Source organism: Camelus bactrianus, chromosome 2 (assembly GCF_048773025.1).
Source record: "Camelus bactrianus isolate YW-2024 breed Bactrian camel chromosome 2, ASM4877302v1, whole genome shotgun sequence".
In the NCBI taxonomy this organism is placed as follows: Eukaryota; Metazoa; Chordata; class Mammalia; order Artiodactyla; family Camelidae; genus Camelus; species Camelus bactrianus.
Window position 1 is genome coordinate 61,972,396 of NC_133540.1, and position 22,142 is coordinate 61,994,537.

The following is a 22,142-nucleotide window of genomic DNA, read 5'->3' on the forward strand; positions in this document are numbered from 1 at the left end:
AAAAAGAAGGTATGGATAAACTATGAGAGCTATATAGTCCCAATTGTGATAATAACAAAGTGGCCAAGCAGCTTTATGTAAAAAGAATATACATTTTGGAACCAGACAAGTTGTTTTAAATCCCAGCTTACCTCTTACTAGTGTGGTGATCTGTAACATATCTTGAACATTTGTAGTGTCCCAGGTACTTTTCTGAGTGGTGTATGTGTATAATTAATTGTGATCCTTTGAGATAGATATTTATTTTCATTTTATAATAAGGAAACTGAGGTATAGTAACATTTCACCCAGCCTCTGTTTCTTTATTAGTAAAATGAGGCTAATAAGAGCTACCTTACAAAGTTATGAAAATTTAAAGAGAAAGTATGTCAGTCACCTAGTGCAGTATCTACCTGGTACATGATAGGCTCTTAGTGACTGGCAGCTCTTACTATATTCTCTAATACCTAGTAAGGCATTCTTTCAAACCTTTCTAAAGCTGTAGCCTTGAAACTCCAAGTCATCCATACCAAACTGAGAAGAAGACAGAATTCCATGGCTAGCTCAGTCTAATCCAGAATCTCAAACTCAAAACAGGCCACATCCCAGACTTAGCATCCAAGAAAACTGAAATTTTGCTACCAGCCTTCTTTTAACACTAACTCTAGTATTCGTAAACCTTTTTCTATTGGTTTTTGAATAATGGAGCCATTGTGACTTCATTTGTTTCACCATTCTCATTCTGGTAGGTTCAATGAGTTTAAGCCAACCAAACTAATAAAACTCAACAAAATACACCAATAAATTCATTCTGTGTTGAATATTGGTATTATCCAAATAGGAAATTCATATTATTACTAAAGAAGCAGTATTTTGAGATTCTAAAACAGAAGGAAACTCATCTGTTAAAGTACATGAAAAGTTTGTTGCAATTAAAAAACCTCCAGCCCTTAGATTTATAACTGATATTAACTTCTCTTTGTCAGTTTAGAGAAAATTCTCTGCTAGGTATTTTTAAAATGTAGGTTCATTTAATTTTAATTTTTAGCTGAACATTTCCATCTCTAGAATTGGTGAGAATCACCTGGAGGCAGTGGTGTGCTTATAAACATTAGTAACTGTCTGTCCAAATATAGTTCCAACATAAAAATTGGGAATAATTCCAATGAGCTACTATATGCAAAAGCTTTTTATACTATTAACAACAGATAACAAATATATACATCAGCAAAGCAGTAATAATAACAAGGATTACAAGTTTAAAACAGAAAGAAAAGACAAGCCACAGACTGAGAGAAAAGATTCGCAAATCATGTATCTGATAAAGAGCTTGTATCCAGAATCTATGAAGAACTCTTTATATTCAATAATAAAACAACCCTTCTTTTTCAAATGGGCAAAAATATTTAACAAACACTTTACCAAAGAAGATAAATGTATGGCAAATAAGCACTTGAAAAAATGTAACATCAGTAGCCATTAGGGAAATGTAAAATAAATCTACAGTGATATGCCACTACATACCTATTAAAATGTCTAAAATTAAAAAGATTGGCCATGCTTATCGCTGATGAGGATGTGAGGATGTGAAGGAACTGGGACTCATATACTCCTGATGAAAATATAAAATGGTATACCACTTTGAACATGGTTTGGCAGTTTCTTATAAAGTTAAACATAAACCTATCATATGATCCAGGCATTCCACTCCTAGACATTTATTCTAGAGAAATGAAAGTATATGTCCATATAAAGGTTTGTACATGAACGTTCATAACAGTTTTATTTGTTATAACTCCAAACTGCAAACAACCCAAATGTCCATCAATAGGTAAACAAATAAACAGATCATGGTATGTTCAATGGAATGCTATTCAGCAACATAAGGGATGAACTTTTTATACATTCAGCAACTTTGATGAATCTCAAAATTAACATGCTGAGTGAAAGAAGCCAGAAAAAAGAGTATATACTGCATGATTCCATTTATATACATTTCTAGAAAATGCAAAGTGATCTATAGTTACAGAAGCAGTTCAGGGAGGCTTAGTTTTTTAGGATGTCTCCTTCTAAGAGTGATTACCAAGGGCCACAAGGAAACTTTGAGGGATGATGGATATGTTCATTATGCTGATTGTAGTGATGGTTTCTTACGTGTGAAACTATGTAGTGAAACTTACCAAATTTTACACTTTAAATAGATGCAGTTTGTTTATCAGTTATATCTCAATGAAGTTGTTTTAAAAAGGATAATACATTGATCACAACATGATGTCTTAATTTGTAATTGAAAATTGTTTAGATTTATGATCTATTTTTAATAATATATTAAATAGTCTGAATATTTAATTACAGATATCGTTTTAATTTCACCTGTAGGATGTGGAGCCACCCAAAATTTCAAGCACAAAAACTGTTTCCATTAAGCAAGAGCCCAAAACAACATCCAGTCTTCCTTCTGGCAATAATAATGGCAAGGTCCTCACAACTGAAAAGGTAAAGAAGGAAGGTGAAAAGAGACCTGCTGATAAAGTAAGATTTTATTTTACTCTAGTAAATCAGCCAATCAGTCCATTGTTTAGAGGCAGAAACAATGTTCTGTGCTTACTTTTTGTATATAATAGTGGGTAAAATTATGTAATAATCACTCAGTAAATATATTTTCATAATTATAGATGTTGGTTTTTTGAAAAATGAGTAAAATTTAGAAACATTTTTAAACCACTTACTGAAGTCATTGTTAACAAATATTTGAGCCTTAGAGGATGTATTGATTTCAAGTATAAACTTTAATCTATAACTCAAAGGTATGACAGTTGTTGAAAGGAAAAGATGGTGAGGAAAGAATAAAGACACAAAATATCTTTGTAATATAAAGATATAAATGACTAAATGAAATTTGTTACAGACTGACATGTATCTTAATAGGATTACAGATAACTCTTGATTTTGAATGATTTCTGCACATAGTTAATTATTAGGATTTTAACACTTCGTAAAAAATACATTTAAAAAAACTTTAGTAACCCCTGCCCTCAAGGTGGAGTGTTTTCATACTTTTTCTAAATATTGGCTATTTGTAAACTATATTGTATTGTTTTCTGTGCTTTTAAATGTATATAAATGGTATCATACTGTACATATATATATTTTGGCAACTTTTCCTCTCACCAGTGTGCTTTTGAATTTTATCTATCCTGATACATGTATATCTGAGCATTTCTTTCAGCTACCATGTAATATTCATTCTATGAATAAATCAGTTTACCCATTCCCCTACTGCTAAGCAAACAGCTCAGTTCTCCTTTTTCTCTATTACAATGGAGTTTCAGTGAACTGCTTACATGTATCTCTTTGCGCACATGGTGATAGTTTCTGTAGAATGTATTTCTGTGAGTGGATGTGATAGGGTAGGTACATCTTCAACTTTATTGGGCAGAAGTAGATGTACTGAATTTATATTCTGACCAATAAAGTATAAAAATTCCAAATTCTCCATGTCTTATCAGACTTTTTAATTTTTGGCAATCTGACAGATGTATCTATGACATTTATATCTTAAAGAGAGGAGCCAGAATTTACTTTGAAACAAGTATGGCAATGTGTTAAGCCTGGACAACTGGTAAAAGTTCATTATTTGCTTTTTTTCAATATATTTTAATTAACAGTAGTTTATAATTTTAAATATTTAAAATAAAAAAATAGCCTTAAGAATAGCATTATTAGTGCTATGGCTTCTCAATTCAAACACAATGGGTGAAAAAGAAGAGGAAGTGTAAGTAAATCCACTGAAGTTCCAGGAGTCTTTAATGGATAAAAGAGTGCAAAGAGAAATATAGATGCATGCTAAACTGTTCTGATTTATATATTTCTACCTTGTTGGTTTCTTTTAACATACTGATTATGAACTTATTATAAAACTTTGGCAGGTCTTTAGTTTGTAATCTGTCCCTAACAATGTGAAATTATCTGTCTAGTGGACTTGGTCATTGCACACTGTGTATCTTATCCATCTCTCAGTGATTTAAAGTTTACTGTAACATGTTAATTTCTGATTGGGTGCTTTTTATAGATGAAATCAGATACCGCTGAAGGAGCTGATATTCCAAAGAAACCTAAACTGGAGAAACCAGAGACACGCTCCTCCCCCATTACTGTCCAGACCAGCAAGGATTTAGCTATGGCTGACCTTTCCAGCTTTGAGGAGACCAGTGCTGATGATTTTGCCATGGAAATGGGATTGGCCTGTGTTGTTTGTAGGTAAGTTGTACTTTGCCGCAAGATTCTTTTGTTTCTTTGTAAAGAACAAACAAGTTAAAAAAAAAAAAAAGTCAGACCAACTGTTGAGTGTTTTTTATTTTGTTATTATTTGGAGGTGGGTAGGAGATAAGTTGACTATTCCCTGTGAACTGCCTGTATAGCATATGGCAGCTTAACATCTTGAACTTTGTCAAGATTTTATCTTCCTGACTGGCATTTAATCAGTTATGTTGTAGTAACATTTTCTGCATTCTTGGATTCTAGAGGGAAAACAGTTATGGCTTTATTCTTTAGTGAGGAAGAGTCTGTTTAGCAGACTTAATTATTTCCATCTTTCTTTTTAAGAAGACTGTGTAGCTTTTTTTTTCTTCCTGAAGTGTTGATAGTATTTATAAAATAAATGGTTATGTATAATTTTCTAAAATACCATTTAATCTTTTTCTAAGGTTAATGGAAATGAAATGAATGGATATGTAGGTTATTCTGCATGTTGTTTTAAAACATGGATACATAATTATAAAACATAGATAACTCTGCTTACTGAAAGATTCATTTTAAAAATCAGAATAATTAGATTTCACACTCTTTGATGTCAGGAGCTATATTTCTAATTGTTAATGACTTTCCTTGCCTAGCACAACAGAGAAAATTGAAACCTTTGTTGCTAATTTCTTCATGAAAATGTTAAATTATGGTGCATTGGGACTGAGGAAATAACTATAAACTTTTGTAAGGCATATAAATAATCAGTTAATGTACCTCTGAATAGGATCATTTTGTTAGAGCATTATTGTTTTCACATAAATTTGTTTATTTCAACTTTTATCTCCATAAGGATTATTGTTTTTATATAAAGAAATAAATGGTAAAATAGTAAGAGGGAAAGAACTAGTAATTGTAACCCTCCATCAGGAGTCTAAGGCTGTTGCTGTTAGAATTTATACTTTTTGATATACACATTGCTCCGTTCTGTTCAGCTGATAAGGCACTTAGTTTTTTGAACACCCTATGTCTGCACATAGTGTGCTAGGCACTATGGATAATTCCGTCCGGTTTCCACTGTTAGGCGGCTCATCTATTAATGAAGAAGATAGAACAATATGTAGGCAACAAACATAAAGGAATTTAACAGAGGTACAAAGAAGATGTTGTAAGACTGTTGAAGGCCTAGCCAAAGAGAAAGAAAAAAATTATAATGAGAAATGACAAGGAAAATATAGCCAAATTTACTCACTAAGTCACTTTATATACATTTATGAATAATTGAGCGTAACCTTTAAAAAAAGTGAAGTGTTTATGCAGGCTGCATGTTGCGATTTGTTATTTTGCTCTTTGGTTTTCTGGGGTTTTTACCCTCTTTAATATATCAAAATTTACCAGAACAACCCTAAAATGGATTTAAATTATTGCCTTCAAATAAGTGTAATGTTTAATGGTTTATTTTCTTAGGCAAATGACAGTGGCATCCGGTAATCAATTAGTAGAATGTCAGGAATGCCATAATCTCTACCACCAAGATTGCCATAAGCCCCAGGTGACAGACAAGGAAGTGAATGACCCTCGCCTTGTGTGGTATTGTGCCCGATGTACCAGACAAATGAAAAGAATGGTAGGAATCATTTTTCTCTATTTTAAACAAATAGTTTTTTTGTTGATGTGTGCTTTTTAAAATAAAAATTTGAGCATTTATGCTATTGATAAAAATAAATTAGATAAGCTGATTATTTAAATGTTTGTGAACATAGTGTATATGTGTGATTTATGTATCTGTGCCTAAATGGACCACACCATGTATATGTATTTTTCTGTGTTCAGCTTTTAGCTTGTTCTAATATTAAAAAAAAAAGGATTGAAGACCACCAAAATATGAATATTCCTTACTAGTATGTATTTATAGACATTTAAACATCTATAACAATTTATAAATGTATTTATAAACATTTAAAAATACTACAAAACACTGTGGGAAGAGTCCAGTAAGGAAGTACTAGAATGTCTTTTCTTGAGTGAACTTGAACCACCAAACTTACAAGCTGTGTGCAGAGGCACTGCTTGTATCTGCATTTCTGTCTTTCTGTCTGTGTTTCTCTCTCTGTTCCCCAGTCTTTCCTTTTCATTGTCTTCCATTGACCATTTATCCTATATTCCCATGCACTTTCTCAGTTTACTGCTCACAAACATAACTGCCTTGAATTTCATACTGAAACACGTTTTAATTTGTTATATTGGATAGTTTTCTAAATTTTATTTATTTAAAAAGTAAGCAAATGAACGGTACCATTTTCCTTTTAAAGAAATCAAGTTATTATTTATTTCAGTGACTTGTTTGTGTCTCCCATGACCCCTCCCCTTCTTTAGATTAGGGACTCTTGATAGAAGAGTTCTCATATCTATTAACCAAATGAATTTCTATGTAATTTTTTTCTGACCAAATATATCTTTTTAAAGTCAGAAATATTTAGTTAAAAGTTAAAAAAAAATCAAGATATCTGCTTTACTTTTTAATCATTTAAATCAGAAATAGATTGTTTTTATTACCATGAGAAGTAGTAAAATGGTAGTATTTATATTTTCTCTTTGTAACAGGAAATTTTGATGACAAAGTACAGTTTTTTTCTGCTCAATCTGATTTTTATCTAGTCTGTTATTTAAACTAGCCCCCCCAGGACCTCAACCAAAGTGATTATAGGTGAGCAAAATAGTACATTCCAGGACATTGACACAAGTAGTCACTAAGAATTGATAATAGTCAAAATAAGAAATTTGTGACAGTAATCTGGCTTTCTTTGGTGTATCTTCTAAGTTTATTATTATTTTATTGTAAGTCTCTTAATAAAATAAACACTGTTCTCTCCTAAGTTTTTCCTCCTGCGTATTTTGTGACTTAGTTACACCAAATCTGTATTTATAGTTCTAACCCTCTTTCTGGGGTTAATTTTGGCAGCTAACCAGATACCCTACAGTTACTTTAAGTTTAGTATTTTTAAAATTAAAATTGTTTTCTTCTCCACTCAGTTTTTTCCCCAGTTTCACTTTTATTGCCTGTTCTACAAATCCCCCATTTCTTGTCACTTGCTTTAGCCTCTTAAGGTCTCCTTGCTTCCCTTCAGTCCACTTTACTCACTACAATTAGAATATTCTTCTAAAATATTTATCTAACTTTATCTGTTTAAGTGTGCCCCATGGCTCTCAATTACCTATATAATGAAGTTATCCTCATTAGGGTAGATGTATGGACCTTCTCTCTTTGACCCAAGTCTACCTTTGTGTCCTTCTTTCCCACCACTTCACCATATACACCCACATACTCTGGTCATGCCAGACCAAGTGGTTCATTCCCCAAGTATGTGGTGAACTTTCATGTTCCCATATGTCCTATTTCTCAACTTCTCTTCATCTGGGCTACCTTTTATTCTTTATCAACTTCACAAATTAAATGTCTAATTCATTTATCATTAAGACCAAATCTCATTCACTGGCAAAGCACAAGAGCAGAGCTCAGGACTGGACATATTCTACATTCTGTTGTTCTCATTTTAATAACATAAAATGGAGGAAATGTAGATTAGCACCAGTAAATTCAGTTTGTGTCCAAGAGTCAAGTGCTAAATGGGGAGTCATGACTAATGTTAGAATATGATAAGAATACGCCAAGAGTGGACCTGGGGAAACACCAAAAGGCATGATCTGAAGTGAGCCTGAAGATGAGGATCCAGTAAACACACGGGTTAATGAGAAAAAGGAATTTGGAAATAGTGGGGATGCTAAATCCAGTCATTCCTACTATAATTGCTTTCAGTAGGGTTTTTATGGGTGCATTGGTTATTGCTCCAAGTTGTCTTGAAGATACTATAGATAGCATCTTATATCCCCTTTCTCCTTGTACTAATGTCTCCAACTAGGGCAGGTTCTGCAGTACACATTATTATGGGAAGACAGTTAAGAATATTGTGATAGTGGGTGGCAGGGTCCAAGGTCATTCTTCAATTCTGTAATTTTCTCTCTACCAGGTAATGGGTTTTGCCCCAGCATTAGGTGAGAGACTCATGACTTACTGCAGTGGTTTACAACCTAAGGCAGTTACACATTCCTTCTCAGCAGTATTTACAAACACGTGGTATTTTTGATTGCTGCCATACTGACAATTATTGACTTGAGTGGGAGAATTTCTTACATCCTGTTTGAGGCAGCCATCCAGTGAAAAATTACAGTGCTTTTTTGAGCAACACTGAATCAGTGATAATATCCTGGTTTCCTAAACTAGTATTACCAGCAAAGGACAAAGGGTTTGGGGTATCTCTTACTCAGCTTCTAAGATAGCTAGATGAAATAGAGGAAGCAGAAAAGGATCCAAACATTTTCTCCTAGCCAGAGGTTCTTTCTGGGCTTCACTGTAATGAATTTTCATCTGCTAAAGCATACAAGTTAGGTAGGTCTTCAGAGTCTAAGCACATCTACCAATGTGGGTGGAGGGAAGTGTAAGATTGAAAGCCATAGGTATGGAACCATGTATTTCTAATTTACCCTGAAGGCTACATTCTCATAACATGGTTTTGCAGTAGAGGGTAAGATGATCTTTCTTGGTGGTTAGAAATATTTTCCCATATGTATCTTCTAGCAATCTTAATAATATTCTTGATCTGAATGTTGCTTTATAAGTGATGTTTGAAAGTAGGTGTACTTTCATGTGTAAAGTATATAATACAGAAAATGGGATGAATTGAGACTTAAGGACAGAAATTATATTGAATGGAAAACCATAGCACAAGAAGATTACATGAGAAGGTCCAAAGATAAAACAACTGCATTCAAACTTCCAGAAATGAGAACACATTATTAATAAATTTCCTGATGTAGTCTTGCAAGGCCTTATTAGGATTGTCAGAAGACAATAAAATAGCTGGGAGCCTCTTTACCCATCCAGTAGGGGTGAGTTCTTTCTGATTCAGTTTTTTCATCTTCTATAAATAAATAGTAACTATTATTATTTGCACTCAACATGTGCCAAATATAATTCTAAACTCTTATGTAATCATAATCCATTCTCATAACCCACCTTTGACACAAAAGCTTTTATCTCCATTTTGCAGATGAGAATGAGGCTTTTAGAGATTTACGTATTTTACTTGAGGTAACATAGCTAGGGGAATAGTTGAGCTAGGTTTTACTACTAGTCCTGTTCGACTCCAAAAACTATCCTCTCAAACACTGCACTCACTATATGGTTTATATAGTTAGTATCATGTAGCTGGAGAACACTTAAGAATAGACTGAAAAATAATTAGAGTTCTAAATCTTTAGAATTTAGTAAAGTACCTATTGTAAAATAAAGGAAAAAATCAATTATTGGTCAAAATAAAACTGAAAATGTGTATAAAGGAATAGTGGGTACAAATTCCTCTCTGATAACAAAGAATTTTGTGTTTTGTGGATTTTAAATATTCGGTGAGACTAGTTCTGCACTATGGAAAAACCTCAAAAATGTTCATCATTTATCACAAATAGTTGTTCAAAACCACATAATCGATCTGAACTACCTTTTAACTCACCCTCTGTTACTCAGAGATTCACATGCCTGAACCCCAAGAAGAAAACTCCTGTCTTTGACCAGCCCTAATGAGAAATAAATGTGCTTCCTTATGAATGAAGCTAACAAATAATTTGTGATTTTTCCTTTTTTTAAAACAATTTGTTTTGCTTTGTTAAAATGGTATTTAATCAACCCTAATCTGCATGATAATTAAAGCTTCCTATTATCTTTACTGTTTAGAAACTAATAAAATCTATAAAACCATTAATATAATGATGATAAAAATAATTTTTCCAAGTCTGTATTTTCAGTGTTGTCATAATATTTTTTAAATATTCAACCGTATTTCAATTCAATGAGGAGTCCCGTGATAGATTTTTATTGTCTTCTTGTGCGTTTAACTAAGATTTTGTAGCTAATTTAATCTTAACACTGATTTTTGCAGGCTCAAAAAACTCAGAAACCACCACAGAAACCAGCCCCCACGGTTGTTTCTGTAGCTCCAGCTGTCAAAGATCCTTTGGTTAAGAAACCAGAAACTAAACTCAAACAAGAGACAACTTTCCTAGCATTTAAGAGAACAGAAGTCAAGGTACAGTACATTCCATTTTTTTCTAAGATTGGATTTTAACTTAGTTGACTAAATAATAGTTACTTGAAGAAAAATTAATGAGGAACTTTATATAGTAAATGGTCATATGCTGGAAATTAAGACTGCATTACTATTTTTTTTAAACAGTTTCTTTTCTTTTTTTTAAGCCAGCATTTTATTTTATTTGGTTTTTGTTGGTTGGTTGGTTGGTTGGTGGGAGGGAGGTAATTAGGTTTATTTGTTTTTAGAGAAGGTACTGGGTCTTGAACCCAGGACCTCCTGCATGCTAAGCATGTGCTCTACCACTTGAGCTATACCCTCCCCCAAGACTGCATTACTATTAGCTTTAGGTTGAAAGGGAACATTTGTATATAATTATTTAATTTTAAATTCTGCTGTTGTTCTTTTATCATGATTAGGAACTATTTGTGAGCATTCCAAGATAGCATTCTTTACCATTCCTATGTAGTCAGACATTTCTCTTCAGTTCGGAATTTGTTTTAAATTGTAAATACTTTTGCTCTCAGTAGCCCCAGATTTGCTCCTCACGTTGCTTGTGGTGATTGGCCCCATAGCTTTTTTTCTTCCTACTTGTGGAGAAGTTTTCTTGCTTTATCTTATTTTTTTCTACTATCATGAAGTTTCATGGTACCTATCTCTTGTTATTTAAGGGGCCAGATTATCTAGTGAGAGTATCACATTTCTCATTCCTCGGTTTTCATCCTTGAAATCACACTACATTATTGTTAATATTCTGGCATTTTGATATCATGGAATAAAATATTTTTCTAATCTAATTTTATAACCAAAGAATGCTTTTACTAAGTTATACATTTCAATTTTAAGCAGAATACTAAAGATGGAAGAAAAAAATGTTAGCCCCAAATTCTCAAAGGTTAAACCCAGAAAACTCTAAAGATATAACCTTCTCCAAGTGGCTATAAGTAGCAAAGATCAGGAACATTGGTGTGATGATAAAAAAAAAATACGCATATAAAGTATGCTGAGAAAGATACTGATAATTTTATTTGCAGGTCATTTTAAATTTAATTTACCAGGGAAGAGTTAATATCCAAGGATGTCTATTATTGATTTGTCAGACAGAAATTTGATGAACTAGAATAGAAGTAAGAATAATTTATTGACAGTAATTTGAGTTGCTATATTCTATACTTAAATCACTTTAGGTAGATTTTTATACTAACCTGTTACTACTAAAGTTTATTTTTAGGAAATTCAACATGAAATTATTTTACAGCAAATAAATTAAGGCCTTGGCTGTGATGTTTGTTCTGATTTAAGAGGTTTTGGTGTTTTCATTATAAAATAGAATAAATTTTTACTATAAAAAATTTTTTACCATTTATATATAAAAAGCAAATAAAATGGCTTTCTAACTAGGATAATGGTCCAAAAAAACTTGTAAGTTAAGAACAGTTGAGAAATTTATTTCCTACACTAAAACAGTAAGAAATACTTGGTCTCCATTGTTTGTGTTCGTCCTGATAGTATTGTAAGTCATCTGTTATTCGGTTGAAAAGCAGTAGCAGTAACAGCAAGCCATTAAAATAAAATGCCATAGATACAGAACTCGCTTTCTCATTGGTACTTCATAAGTGTTGGTCTTTTTGATTACTTCAGATGTGTTTTCTTTTGTGAAGTTTTTTGAAAGATCATTTAGCCAGATGGTAGGCAGTTTTATGTTGAGTAGAAAAAAAAGGAAAAAAATTAAATCTTTCATAACTGAAAATTAAAAGTTTACTACACCTGTGTCCTTTTACTTCCTTTACTAACTTTTTCTCATTACCTATATGCATTCCTCTAGGAATTTGTAATTTATGCAAAGTTTGTCTTCTCTGGATAGCCTTATGAGGTAGTATTTGTATGATGTTACTGTAAAAACATCCTGTCATTTTTCAGAGTATGGGAAAAATAATCTGGACCCTCCTCTTATAAAGATCTCAAAACATTCTATTTTCATTACTTTTCACATTGGTTTAAAATGTTTAATGCAGACAATATTGAAGGCTACTTTGTAAGAACTAAAAACATTTTTATCAACTCATTCAGAGTTCATTTCTAAAATTTAACTGTGTATATTTTAGGCATGATAGCCACCGTGTTTTTGAATAATATACCATTTGTAAGACTTTTTTTTTTTTTCCTATTTAAGACATATTCTTAAGACTGTGAAGGTAGAAAAAGTACCAGTGAGAAATACATTTCATAATTAATTTGAACAAAGTGAATTTTTCCCTAATGTGAAGGTGAAAAAAAATTGTTCCTGTGTGAATAAGAACAATATTTTTATAGTGACATTGGTATCCCTGTTAGCTTTTGACTGGCCATGGAAGTTAATTAGAAAAATTGAACTGTTAGTCCTTTAAGAAGTACATCTGGGAGTGAGTCAAACATACCCAAAATGTCACTGTGCAGCTTATGAGGCAATTGATAAAATCCTATATACAGAAGCGAGGATCTTTGTGATAGTTTCAGTGGAAATATGGAAAAATAGTGAAAATTAAATCTTGAGACCTTTTTAATGTATCACTAGAGTTGTACAATTTCAAGCGGTTAACATTGCACATCTGTATATATTTTGCAATGCAATAGCTGTTTGCTCAAAATTTGGGGGGAATTTGTTTTAAATAGGTTCCAAATCTCATACATTCACCCAATAAATAATATTGAATAATCTCTTTATCTCAGACATCTCTTAAATATCCTGGATGTGAGCATTTTTGTCCATTAAGAGTGGATTCTGTTTTTGAAATGATCCACAAGTCATTTGATGCAAGGCCTAATGAATTAGATGTTTTACTGAGCTAAATAATAACCTTTTAGGATGAAAAACAAATTAAAGCATTAAATCTAATTTTTCTAACATGGCTTGTAACTGAACCTAGAAGCAATCCTCTAAAAGAAATTCTGTATATTTATTTTTTGGAATGATTAGAACAAGAATATGGCATCCCATAATTTCTGCTTTGGAAATGGTGGCACCTGTTAGCCATGGATAGGTTTTGTGTATGTTTTTTCAGATTATTTCATCAGAACTTAATTTTGGTGGTGTGATTTAAATTTTCCAAGTCATTATTTTTGTATAAAAAGTCTTAATTAAACTTATTATATATTTAAGAATATTATAGTACGTGTTAATTATACTTGGCTCATGTAACATTTATCTTATGTTTTTTAGACATCCACGGTTATTTCAGGAAATTCTTCTAGTACCAATGTTTCCTCTTCAGTAACTAGTGGCCTAACTGGATGGGCAGCTTTTGCAGCCAAAACTTCTTCTACTGGTCCATCAACAGCAAAATTGAATTCAACAACCCAAAACAATAGCGGGAAACCTGCTACCTCATCAGCTAACCAGAAGCCTGTGGGTTTGACTGGTCTGGCAACATCATCCAAAAGTGGAATAGGTTCTAAAATAGGTTCCAGTAACAGCACTTCACCCACTGTACCACTGAAACCACCTCCACCTCTAACTTTGGGCAAAACTGGCCTTAGTCGCTCAGTTAGTTGTGACAATGTTAGCAAAGTAGGTCTTCCCAGTCCAAGTAGTTTGGTTCCAGGAAGCAGCAGCCAACTAAGTGGGAATGGAAATAGTGGCACATCGGGATCTAGTGGAAGTACCACTAACAAAACCACTTCAGAATCGAGCAGCTCGCCCTCAGCATCCCTTAAAGGTCCAACTTCACAAGAATCACAGCTCAATGCCATGAAGCGATTACAGATGGTCAAGAAGAAGGCCGCCCAAAAGAAACTCAAGAAGTAATATGGCCAAGTAGGTTTTTATATCACATTACCCTAAAGATTAAAATCTTATTAAGATATAAACTGTAATATACTATAATTTAATAAAAATCTTTATAATGAAATTTTTATTATTTCTTACCTTAAAAAGCTAAATGTTATTTAGCAAAACTTGGAAATGTTTGTTGTTTTAAATCTGTTTTAACATTTTTATTTTGACAATTTTTGTAGTGTGTGAAAACAATGATTAGAATGCTAGTTTTGTTTTTTTTTTTTTTTAATGGAGGTACTGGGATTGAACTCAGGACCTGGTGCATGCTAAGCATGAGCTCTACCACCAAGCTATACCCACCCTCCACCAACAAGAATGACTAATTCTTGATGAGAACTTCCAGAATCGCGGAAGACTGGTAGCACATGTGAATTAAAAAAAAAAAAAAAAGTTTATCTTCTAGCAAAATCCCAGTAATTGATTCTGCTGAATAAGGATTCTTATAAGCTTGCAGGAATGACCCAATAATAAAGTTTTCTACTCCCTCCACCCCATCACCTGGGTATTCAGTGTCAGTCCCCAGCTTCATTTCAATTGATTCTCCCTCTCCTCCCAAAAATTTCATCTCCCCTTTTTCAAAATTAAATTTTTGTAATTGATTTCTCATACCCGGAATTATATTTTTACCTTTTTCAGTCACCTCATATCAGTTATTTAGGGATATGTCTCTTCCAGTAGATTGTGAACTCTCATGTCTTTTTAATGCAGTACTTTTCTCGCATTGTTCACTTCCCTTACATTGTCAGTGTAACGTATGCACATAGTATATACTTAATAAATGTTGAATTTTGATTTATCCTGGTTACACACATTCCTGAGAATTTCTTGAGAAAAAATGCCCATTCCAAGAGTCTTTGTGGATGGATAATTTCTGAATACATACTGATAGCTTCTTCCTATACCATGAAAAAAAGGCTATTTTTACTGCCCCAACATATTACAGCATTTTACCTAATTTTAGTTAATTTGTATAAAAGAAGTTCCCATATAATGACTAATTCTTAAGGTTGTTTTGAAGTATGTGTGTGTACGTTGGGTCAGGTTTCAGGGGTCTGAGTTGTTACCTTACTTGCAAGCTAGCCAATTATCCTGCCATTGTTTTACATATATATTCTGATAGAAGACTTGAGGCTTTCTGGATCAGAGGAATAGTTTATTGCTCCCAGTTGCAGCAAAATGTAGCAGCTATTTTGTACTTCATGAATACCTCATTTCATCCAGAAACTAGAAATCCGACAAATTCCTCCTTTTGCTAGACTGAGCAGCCTTGTTCCTTCAGTTTTGATGTGTTACTAAACCTTCACTTTATAAACTTCTCATTTCAAACTCTTTCCCTTAATCCTTATATTTTTTAATATCATATATTGTAAAATATATTGATAAATGATATCCATGAAGATAAAGCTTTTTAAAGTATGCTTGGTTGCTTTTAAGGAAAGGTATTTTAAAACTGCTGTTAAATAATGACACTAAATTATTCAGGATAAATTACAACTCAAGATTGAGATAATCCTATTACTTACAAAGTAGAGTAAACATCTATTTACATGTTTGAAATCTGCCTGCAGATGTTTTTGCTTTGAGAAACATGGATTTCTGTTGATTAAATATCAATTTGGCATCAACCCCAAGTCCCCTTTAGTGTCAAACAACCAAAAAATATATTTATATATTCATCATTATTTGTTTATAGTTCAGGGCCAGTTTGGACTAAACTAGACAAAATGACCTGACACAAGCTCAGCTCAACAACTATAACAGTTAATAGAACCTCAGTACCTACAAGAAGTTAAAGCACATTGGCACTTGAAATGGAAAATTTTATTCCATCATACTCAAAACGTGCTGGATAGAGCTGAAAAAAGAAGCAATTATTTTACTTTTTGTAGTACTTCAGAGAGGACTTTAGAAAACTTGTTTAGGAAGCAATATAATTTTTGAGTATGGCTCTTTATATGGACTATATGTGTGTATAAATATATATTTAGAATCTGCACATAGGTATAAGATGCATTCATCTAGTAATGTATAACTCAGTTTGGTATTTCATAGAGGTATATTTGGTATTAGAGTTTCCTTGTCCTCAAGTAGCTCCTAGTCCTTGATTTTTCCCTACCATTAAGTGAGGTCTAAGGTTTTTTAACTGAGCATGTGATGATGAAAGGGGCCGGCTTTATATTAGTAGTGTTTATCTTTTTTTGTTGTTGTTACATGTAGTTCATTTTTCCCACTAGAATTTAAGTTATATGAGGGCAAGGATTTTGTGTATCTTGTACACCATAGTATTCCCACTGCAGTTCTTAGCTCAGTGAATGAATAGACAGTTTTGGCAAACCAAAAAGTAAGCTTTTAGGATTATAAGTTCAAATCCCATTTTAGTAGAAATTTGGCTAATATCACTTTTCTGTTTGTATATATATATTTCTTTCTTTTAGATTATGTAATCAGAGATTTTAATGACTTAGAAAACTCTAAAAGAACACTGTCTTAAAGTCAGAAAACTGATTTTGAATCCCAGTCCCTCCATGTATTAGCTGTGTGATCTGTTTCCTCCTCTATAAAACATAAATGATAATTAATGAGATAAAAATGGAAGACCTCTAATATTGAAAGGTAAGGTGATTCCAGCTCTTAACAAGGATATGATAGTACCATTTATTAGTAACATTACAAATTATGATGGCCATAGGTTATATAGGAAATACTTATAGAGATAAGTTTTTATTAGTGCAATAATTATAAAATTATATAAGCAATTGGAGAAAGCCATAAATACATTTACATACCATAATATTTCTTTAAAGCAAGGTAAGCTGTATTTAATTTACTAAGAATACATTCCCTAGATTTTTGAACAAGAACATCTCATTCCAGTATATGCTAAAATGTACTTATTTTCCTGAAAAATTAAAGCAAATCTCTCCTCTGTCTAGAGTGTAGTATTGTGAAAGCAGTAACTGGCTTACAGAGACTCAGTGTGAATTCTTGTGGCCCTGGAGTAAAGATTTGTTATATTGGAATAATTTTGTAGATCACAGAGAATTTAATGACTGAGTTTATATATACATACTATTTAGTATGTATAGGAGGAGGAAGATAATTGAAAAAATAAGACTTTAAAAATAGTAACCTTTTATAAATAGTTGGATAGCCCTAGAGAGTATAAAGTCCTTTCAGTCCTTTCAGTCAATGAAATGTAATTCCTTCCTCATCAAATACAATGTAAATTTATATGTCTAATTTAGCTTAAATTTTGTGAGGTTTCTAGATGTATTCAGTATTGAACAGTGCATTTAGTACCTTAAGAAGCCATAGTTATGACAAATAGGATATAAATAGTTTTCTTGCCATCTTAGAATATAAAGATTTCCTCTATTCATATTACTTTGAGAGGTTTTTGCAAGAGACAAAAATCCAAACAGCTTATGAAAAAAGTTTTTTATTCTATGTTAACTAGTTTTTGTAAATCATCTGAATATTCATCACAAATAGTGACAGGCACTGAATAGCCATCTTCCAAAGTCCAAATTATATTTTAGGCAAGATACGGAATATACCAGCACTTAAAGTATTTCATGCAGTGCTGCACTGCATTTATATGATTAACAATGTGCATTATGTCTCTTCTGCACAATTCTTCTTTCATAGGATTGTTTTGTACTAATAAATACTAAAACCAGATATTTTTCTGAAATATAAGGAATGTTCAGGTAGTGGCTTTCTGACTTTTTCACATGATTTAAGCACCCACAGTGGTTTTGTATTACTGGATTTTTTATGATTTCTAAACATTATTATGTATATTAGTTTAGAGCACCTGCATTTAAAAATAAATACTAAATATAATGTATACATACACCTGTTTGTTTTACAAAGGAAAAAACCACAAAAATTTCCCCTGTATTCTCGGTAGAAATACTTATTTCAGAGAATTCTGTACAATAGCATTTAATTTTAAAGATACAAAGAAAGAATATATAATTACATTAGTATACTTTGCCTTAATCATAATGATGTCACCCACAGTTTTATCTTTTTAAACTTTTTGAAGACTTAAACACATTATAACTATCTTGGAATTTTATTTCCCTTATGCCCAACAAAATAATGCCTGACCTCAAAATTACAATTACTTGATTTGAAATAACATACTTAGAAAATGAATGTATAATGTTCACATACACACACAAAAAACCTAAATGGCATATGAGATGTAGGTTGTATTTTTAAAATAGCAACAAAGGAGTTTTATAACAATGTATGTTTACCACAGTAGTGGGGGACTGCAGAAGCGCGCTTCATTACAACTCTTGCTCAGCAACTGACTGCAGCTATGATTTTAGTGGTGTGGTTTCCTCTAAGGTCAGTCAGGATGCATCAATCCTAGGACCACACAGGTAGACCAAACTTCTCATATACATCTAGTCACTTATTTCGGCCAGAAAAGCAGACATGTGTTACTCATATAATTCTATTTTAAGGGGAGTATTAAGGTCACAGCTAATTTAAATTATATAAAATTTCCCCACTATTTTGGTTGTTGAGCATGTTCATAGTTTCCACAAGTAGCAAATTTGGATTTCCTTTTGCTTTACCCTAAGCAACTGGGATTTACTTATGTTTCACTATCGGGTACAAAGGACCATTTAAAGGACATATAAAAAGTCCCTGTGTATCCAAAAAAGAGAGTCTTCTTTTGGTACCTAACTGAAAACAAGGGAATATTTTATGCAAAAACAACTTACAAGTAGAACTTTATGAACCTATGTTTAGATTAAGAATTTTAGAAACAATATAAAATAAAAATTTTTCTGTCATATAAAGTCTTACTTTGAATTTCTGTAGTTGTACATGTCATATATGTACATGAAAGTCAACAGCCCTCTGAGAAGCAGAACTCTTCATTTTATTTGTACTCCTCAGTATATGTATAACAATGTACACTATAGAGGCAAAGTCTTTGAAAGTAATTTTAATTTTAATCTTAAAATGTAGTGTATTAGCACCAAACATGGACAATAAAAATCCACCTTATTTTGGTTTTTAAAGGAAACCACTAAGTCAAATTTAATCTTCTTCTGTTCCAAAGAAGCATCTTTAGTTCAATAAAATGTCTTGGAACAAAATAAGCCTGAAATCATAGGGGATAGTTCTGAGCTATTCCTAAATTAAAGTTCAGTGTCCCAGGACATTGTGTTACAGCAAATGTTATCCTCAATGCCTGCCTTGTCTAAGTACAAATCAGCAACTAAAAATATTTACATCTTGGCTCAGAACATGGAAAACACATTCCCCATTCATCATCCACATGATTGAGTGATCCAAAAATATTTTCTCACTAAAGCATCATTAGTGATGATGTAGGATAGTTTTTAAACAATTATATTTTCAAAAAAGTTTAAGCAAAAAATAAAAATAACCTAGATACTTCTTTTTCTCTAGGCTAATAACATGAAAGTTCCTATAGCCCCTGATTTTGAAAAATTTCTCAATACTTAAATATAGACCTAAGAGGAAAACAGTCCTCATCAATGTCCATTATTTGCATCACTAAGTTCTTTGCTGATAGCAAATGTAACCATGTAGTGGTTGGGAGTATGGGCCTCAGAACCAGACTTGGGTTTGAGTCCCAGCCCTACCACTTAATACCAATGTGACTTGGGCTAAACGAATTATTTCATCTCTTTGGGCCACAGTTTCCTCATAATGTGAGTATCAAATAAGTTACCACATAAAAAGCATGCATAGTAATGTCTTGCATGTAGTATGCATTCAGTAAATGTTAGCTATTATTATTATCCTGTTATTGAAGAGAGTTTTTTAAATTCAAAACTTACATTAAAGAGAGGCTCCACATCAAAGATTTCTAGTTGACTGTTAATTAAGTAACCAATTCCTATTCTTATGTCTATTCAGTACATCCCTGTTTCATGCATGTATGTGTATAATCTATACCATGTAGTACACATATATGTGTAAACTGTATGTGTATGGTGTATATTTGTGTATGTATATACATGCATGCATGTGCAAGAGAGAAAAATATGAAAAAACATTTAAAGCAAAATACATAATACAAAAAAAAAATACAGTGAATTGAAAAAACCTTGCCTTAGATCCAATGTTTCATGGTGATAAAGAACACATACCCTTTCAGAAGATCACTTTTAAGTAGCTGATAGTTGGAGCTTAAGCTATTTGTTTTGCTTTTCCTGTTTGTTTAGTGTTTTCTTCAACATGTATCCTTCATTAATACATTTTGAAATAATCTTGTTAGGAAGCATATTGTTCCTTAAAACCTGATACGGTATCAGTTCATGGAGTTTTGGAGGTTTCTTGATTTCCAGGCCAACATTTTGTAATGCCAGTTTTATGAGGTAGTCAATCAACAACTTGCCAGAAAATAGAAGTCAAAGGCTTATTTTCTCAAGCATAAGTCATCTTCCCAAGGTAGTTAGCTGGAACATAGCCTTTCTGCCCTTGAACTTCAGCTAACCACCATTCTTTATTGCCACTTAGGTCACAAAATCTAAGTATATGGACTCTTTGGTATTCCTGAAGGCTGAGTTCATGGTCACTCCGTGCTTGAAAGGCATGAACTGCATAGAAAATCTAGACAAAAAAGAAAATGACATTATTAGAAGCAGACCTAAAAATTTAGACAATAAAGGTTTCCAGGCTTTTAGAAAAAAATGTTACGTTTTCTTATTTTTCCAAAGTCACATTTCCCCAACTCCTGTTGGATTTATTTTGCTGAAATATGGCCCAGTTGAAAATAAAGTGAAATTGTCATTCTTATTGTTCTGTTGGGAGGAATCTAAATTATCCACTCTAGAAGGCAATTTGGCACTTTCTATTAAAAGACTTTTAATGTTAACTTTTTGACTCAATAATAGCTCTAAGAGTCTCATACAGAAACAAACATTGGCAGAGATTTTTGCACAATAATTTTACTGCAATACCCACTTGTGAGGTGAAAAGTGGGAGAGAATTGGGAATAACACTAAGGGTTCAGCAAAATAATAGTTAAATTCTGGATCCTTACTCTAAGGAAATTTATAGTTGCAGAAATAATGTTTTCTAAGACTAATAACATAGGAAAATGCTTATGATAAAATATTAAGAAAATAAAAGATATAAAATCAGGTGTATGATGTAAGTATTGTTAGATTTTTTTTTGGTAGAATTAAAGCTGATTTTCATTTTTATTTCTTTCCTTATTGTATAAACTTTTATAATGACAATGTATTAAATTTGTAATTTTAAATTAAAGTGACCTAGAGAGACTAATAAAATATATTTCAGTCAGAAGAATTTTTCTTTAACCTCGAAAGAACACTTCATAATTATTAGATGCATAAGAAGCCCCTAAATAAGTGTTTAGTCCCTCTTCCACTAAAATCATGACTTAATAAAAATGTTTAGTTATGGTATAAAATTAAGTACCAACCACATTTATTCATTCATTTGTTTAATTAGAATTTATTAAGTACATATTAAGTAGAAGATTATGTTATCAGAGAGCTTATCACCCAGCTGGGAAAAAAATGCAAAAAAAAAAAAAAAGACATGTAGAATAGATAAACAAGATTATACTGTATAGCACAGGGAAATATATACAAGATCTTGTGGTAGCTAACAGTGAAAAAAAATGTGACGATGAATATACGTACATTCATGTGTAACTAAAAAGTGTGCTCTACACTGGAGTTTGACACAACATTGTAAAGTGACTATAACTCAATAAAAAAATGTTAAAAAAAAAGGCACATGTCAAAACAAAACAAAACAAAACACCCTGCAGGTGATATATATCAACTAATTGTGAACTGAATTTTAGAAGAATTAACCTTTTATAAGTGACAAAGTTGATAAAAGGGATGAATATGTCTTATTCGAAGATACAGAGATGAATACATGAGAACAGTATATGGGAAAGACAAGCAGATTAAGATTTCCAAAATTGA

At 32.2% G+C, this 22,142-nt stretch overlaps 2 protein-coding genes across 15 annotated transcripts in view; one reads left to right on the top strand and one right to left on the bottom strand.

Annotated features, from left to right (window-relative positions):
* The window catches only part of INTS12 (integrator complex subunit 12), a 109,702-nt gene that overhangs the window by 9,781 nt on the left and 77,779 nt on the right, over positions 1–22,142 (top strand). For 13 of the 14 annotated variants that reach the window (XM_074342866.1, XM_074342875.1, XM_074342825.1 and 10 more), the window contains 5 exons: positions 2,359–2,511; positions 4,052–4,239; positions 5,689–5,848; positions 10,215–10,361; positions 13,561–14,154. In XM_074342866.1, the coding sequence (XP_074198967.1) occupies positions 2,359–2,511; positions 4,052–4,239; positions 5,689–5,848; positions 10,215–10,361; positions 13,561–14,145 (1,233 nt within the window). In that variant the 3' untranslated portion in view covers positions 14,146–14,154. Of the gene's footprint in view, positions 1–2,358; positions 2,512–4,051; positions 4,240–5,688; positions 5,849–10,214; positions 10,362–13,560; positions 14,155–14,409; positions 14,972–22,142 lie in introns of those variants that run through there. The other variant, XM_045515763.2, reaches the window with a different exon arrangement.
* ARHGEF38 (Rho guanine nucleotide exchange factor 38) overlaps positions 18,089–22,142 on the bottom strand; it is a 112,958-nt gene continuing 108,904 nt past the window's right edge. Inside the window, exon 14 of the mRNA XM_010953627.3 lies at positions 18,089–20,787. Within this exon, the coding sequence (XP_010951929.2) occupies positions 20,602–20,787 (186 nt within the window). The 3' untranslated portion in view covers positions 18,089–20,601. The remainder of the gene's footprint in view (positions 20,788–22,142) is intronic.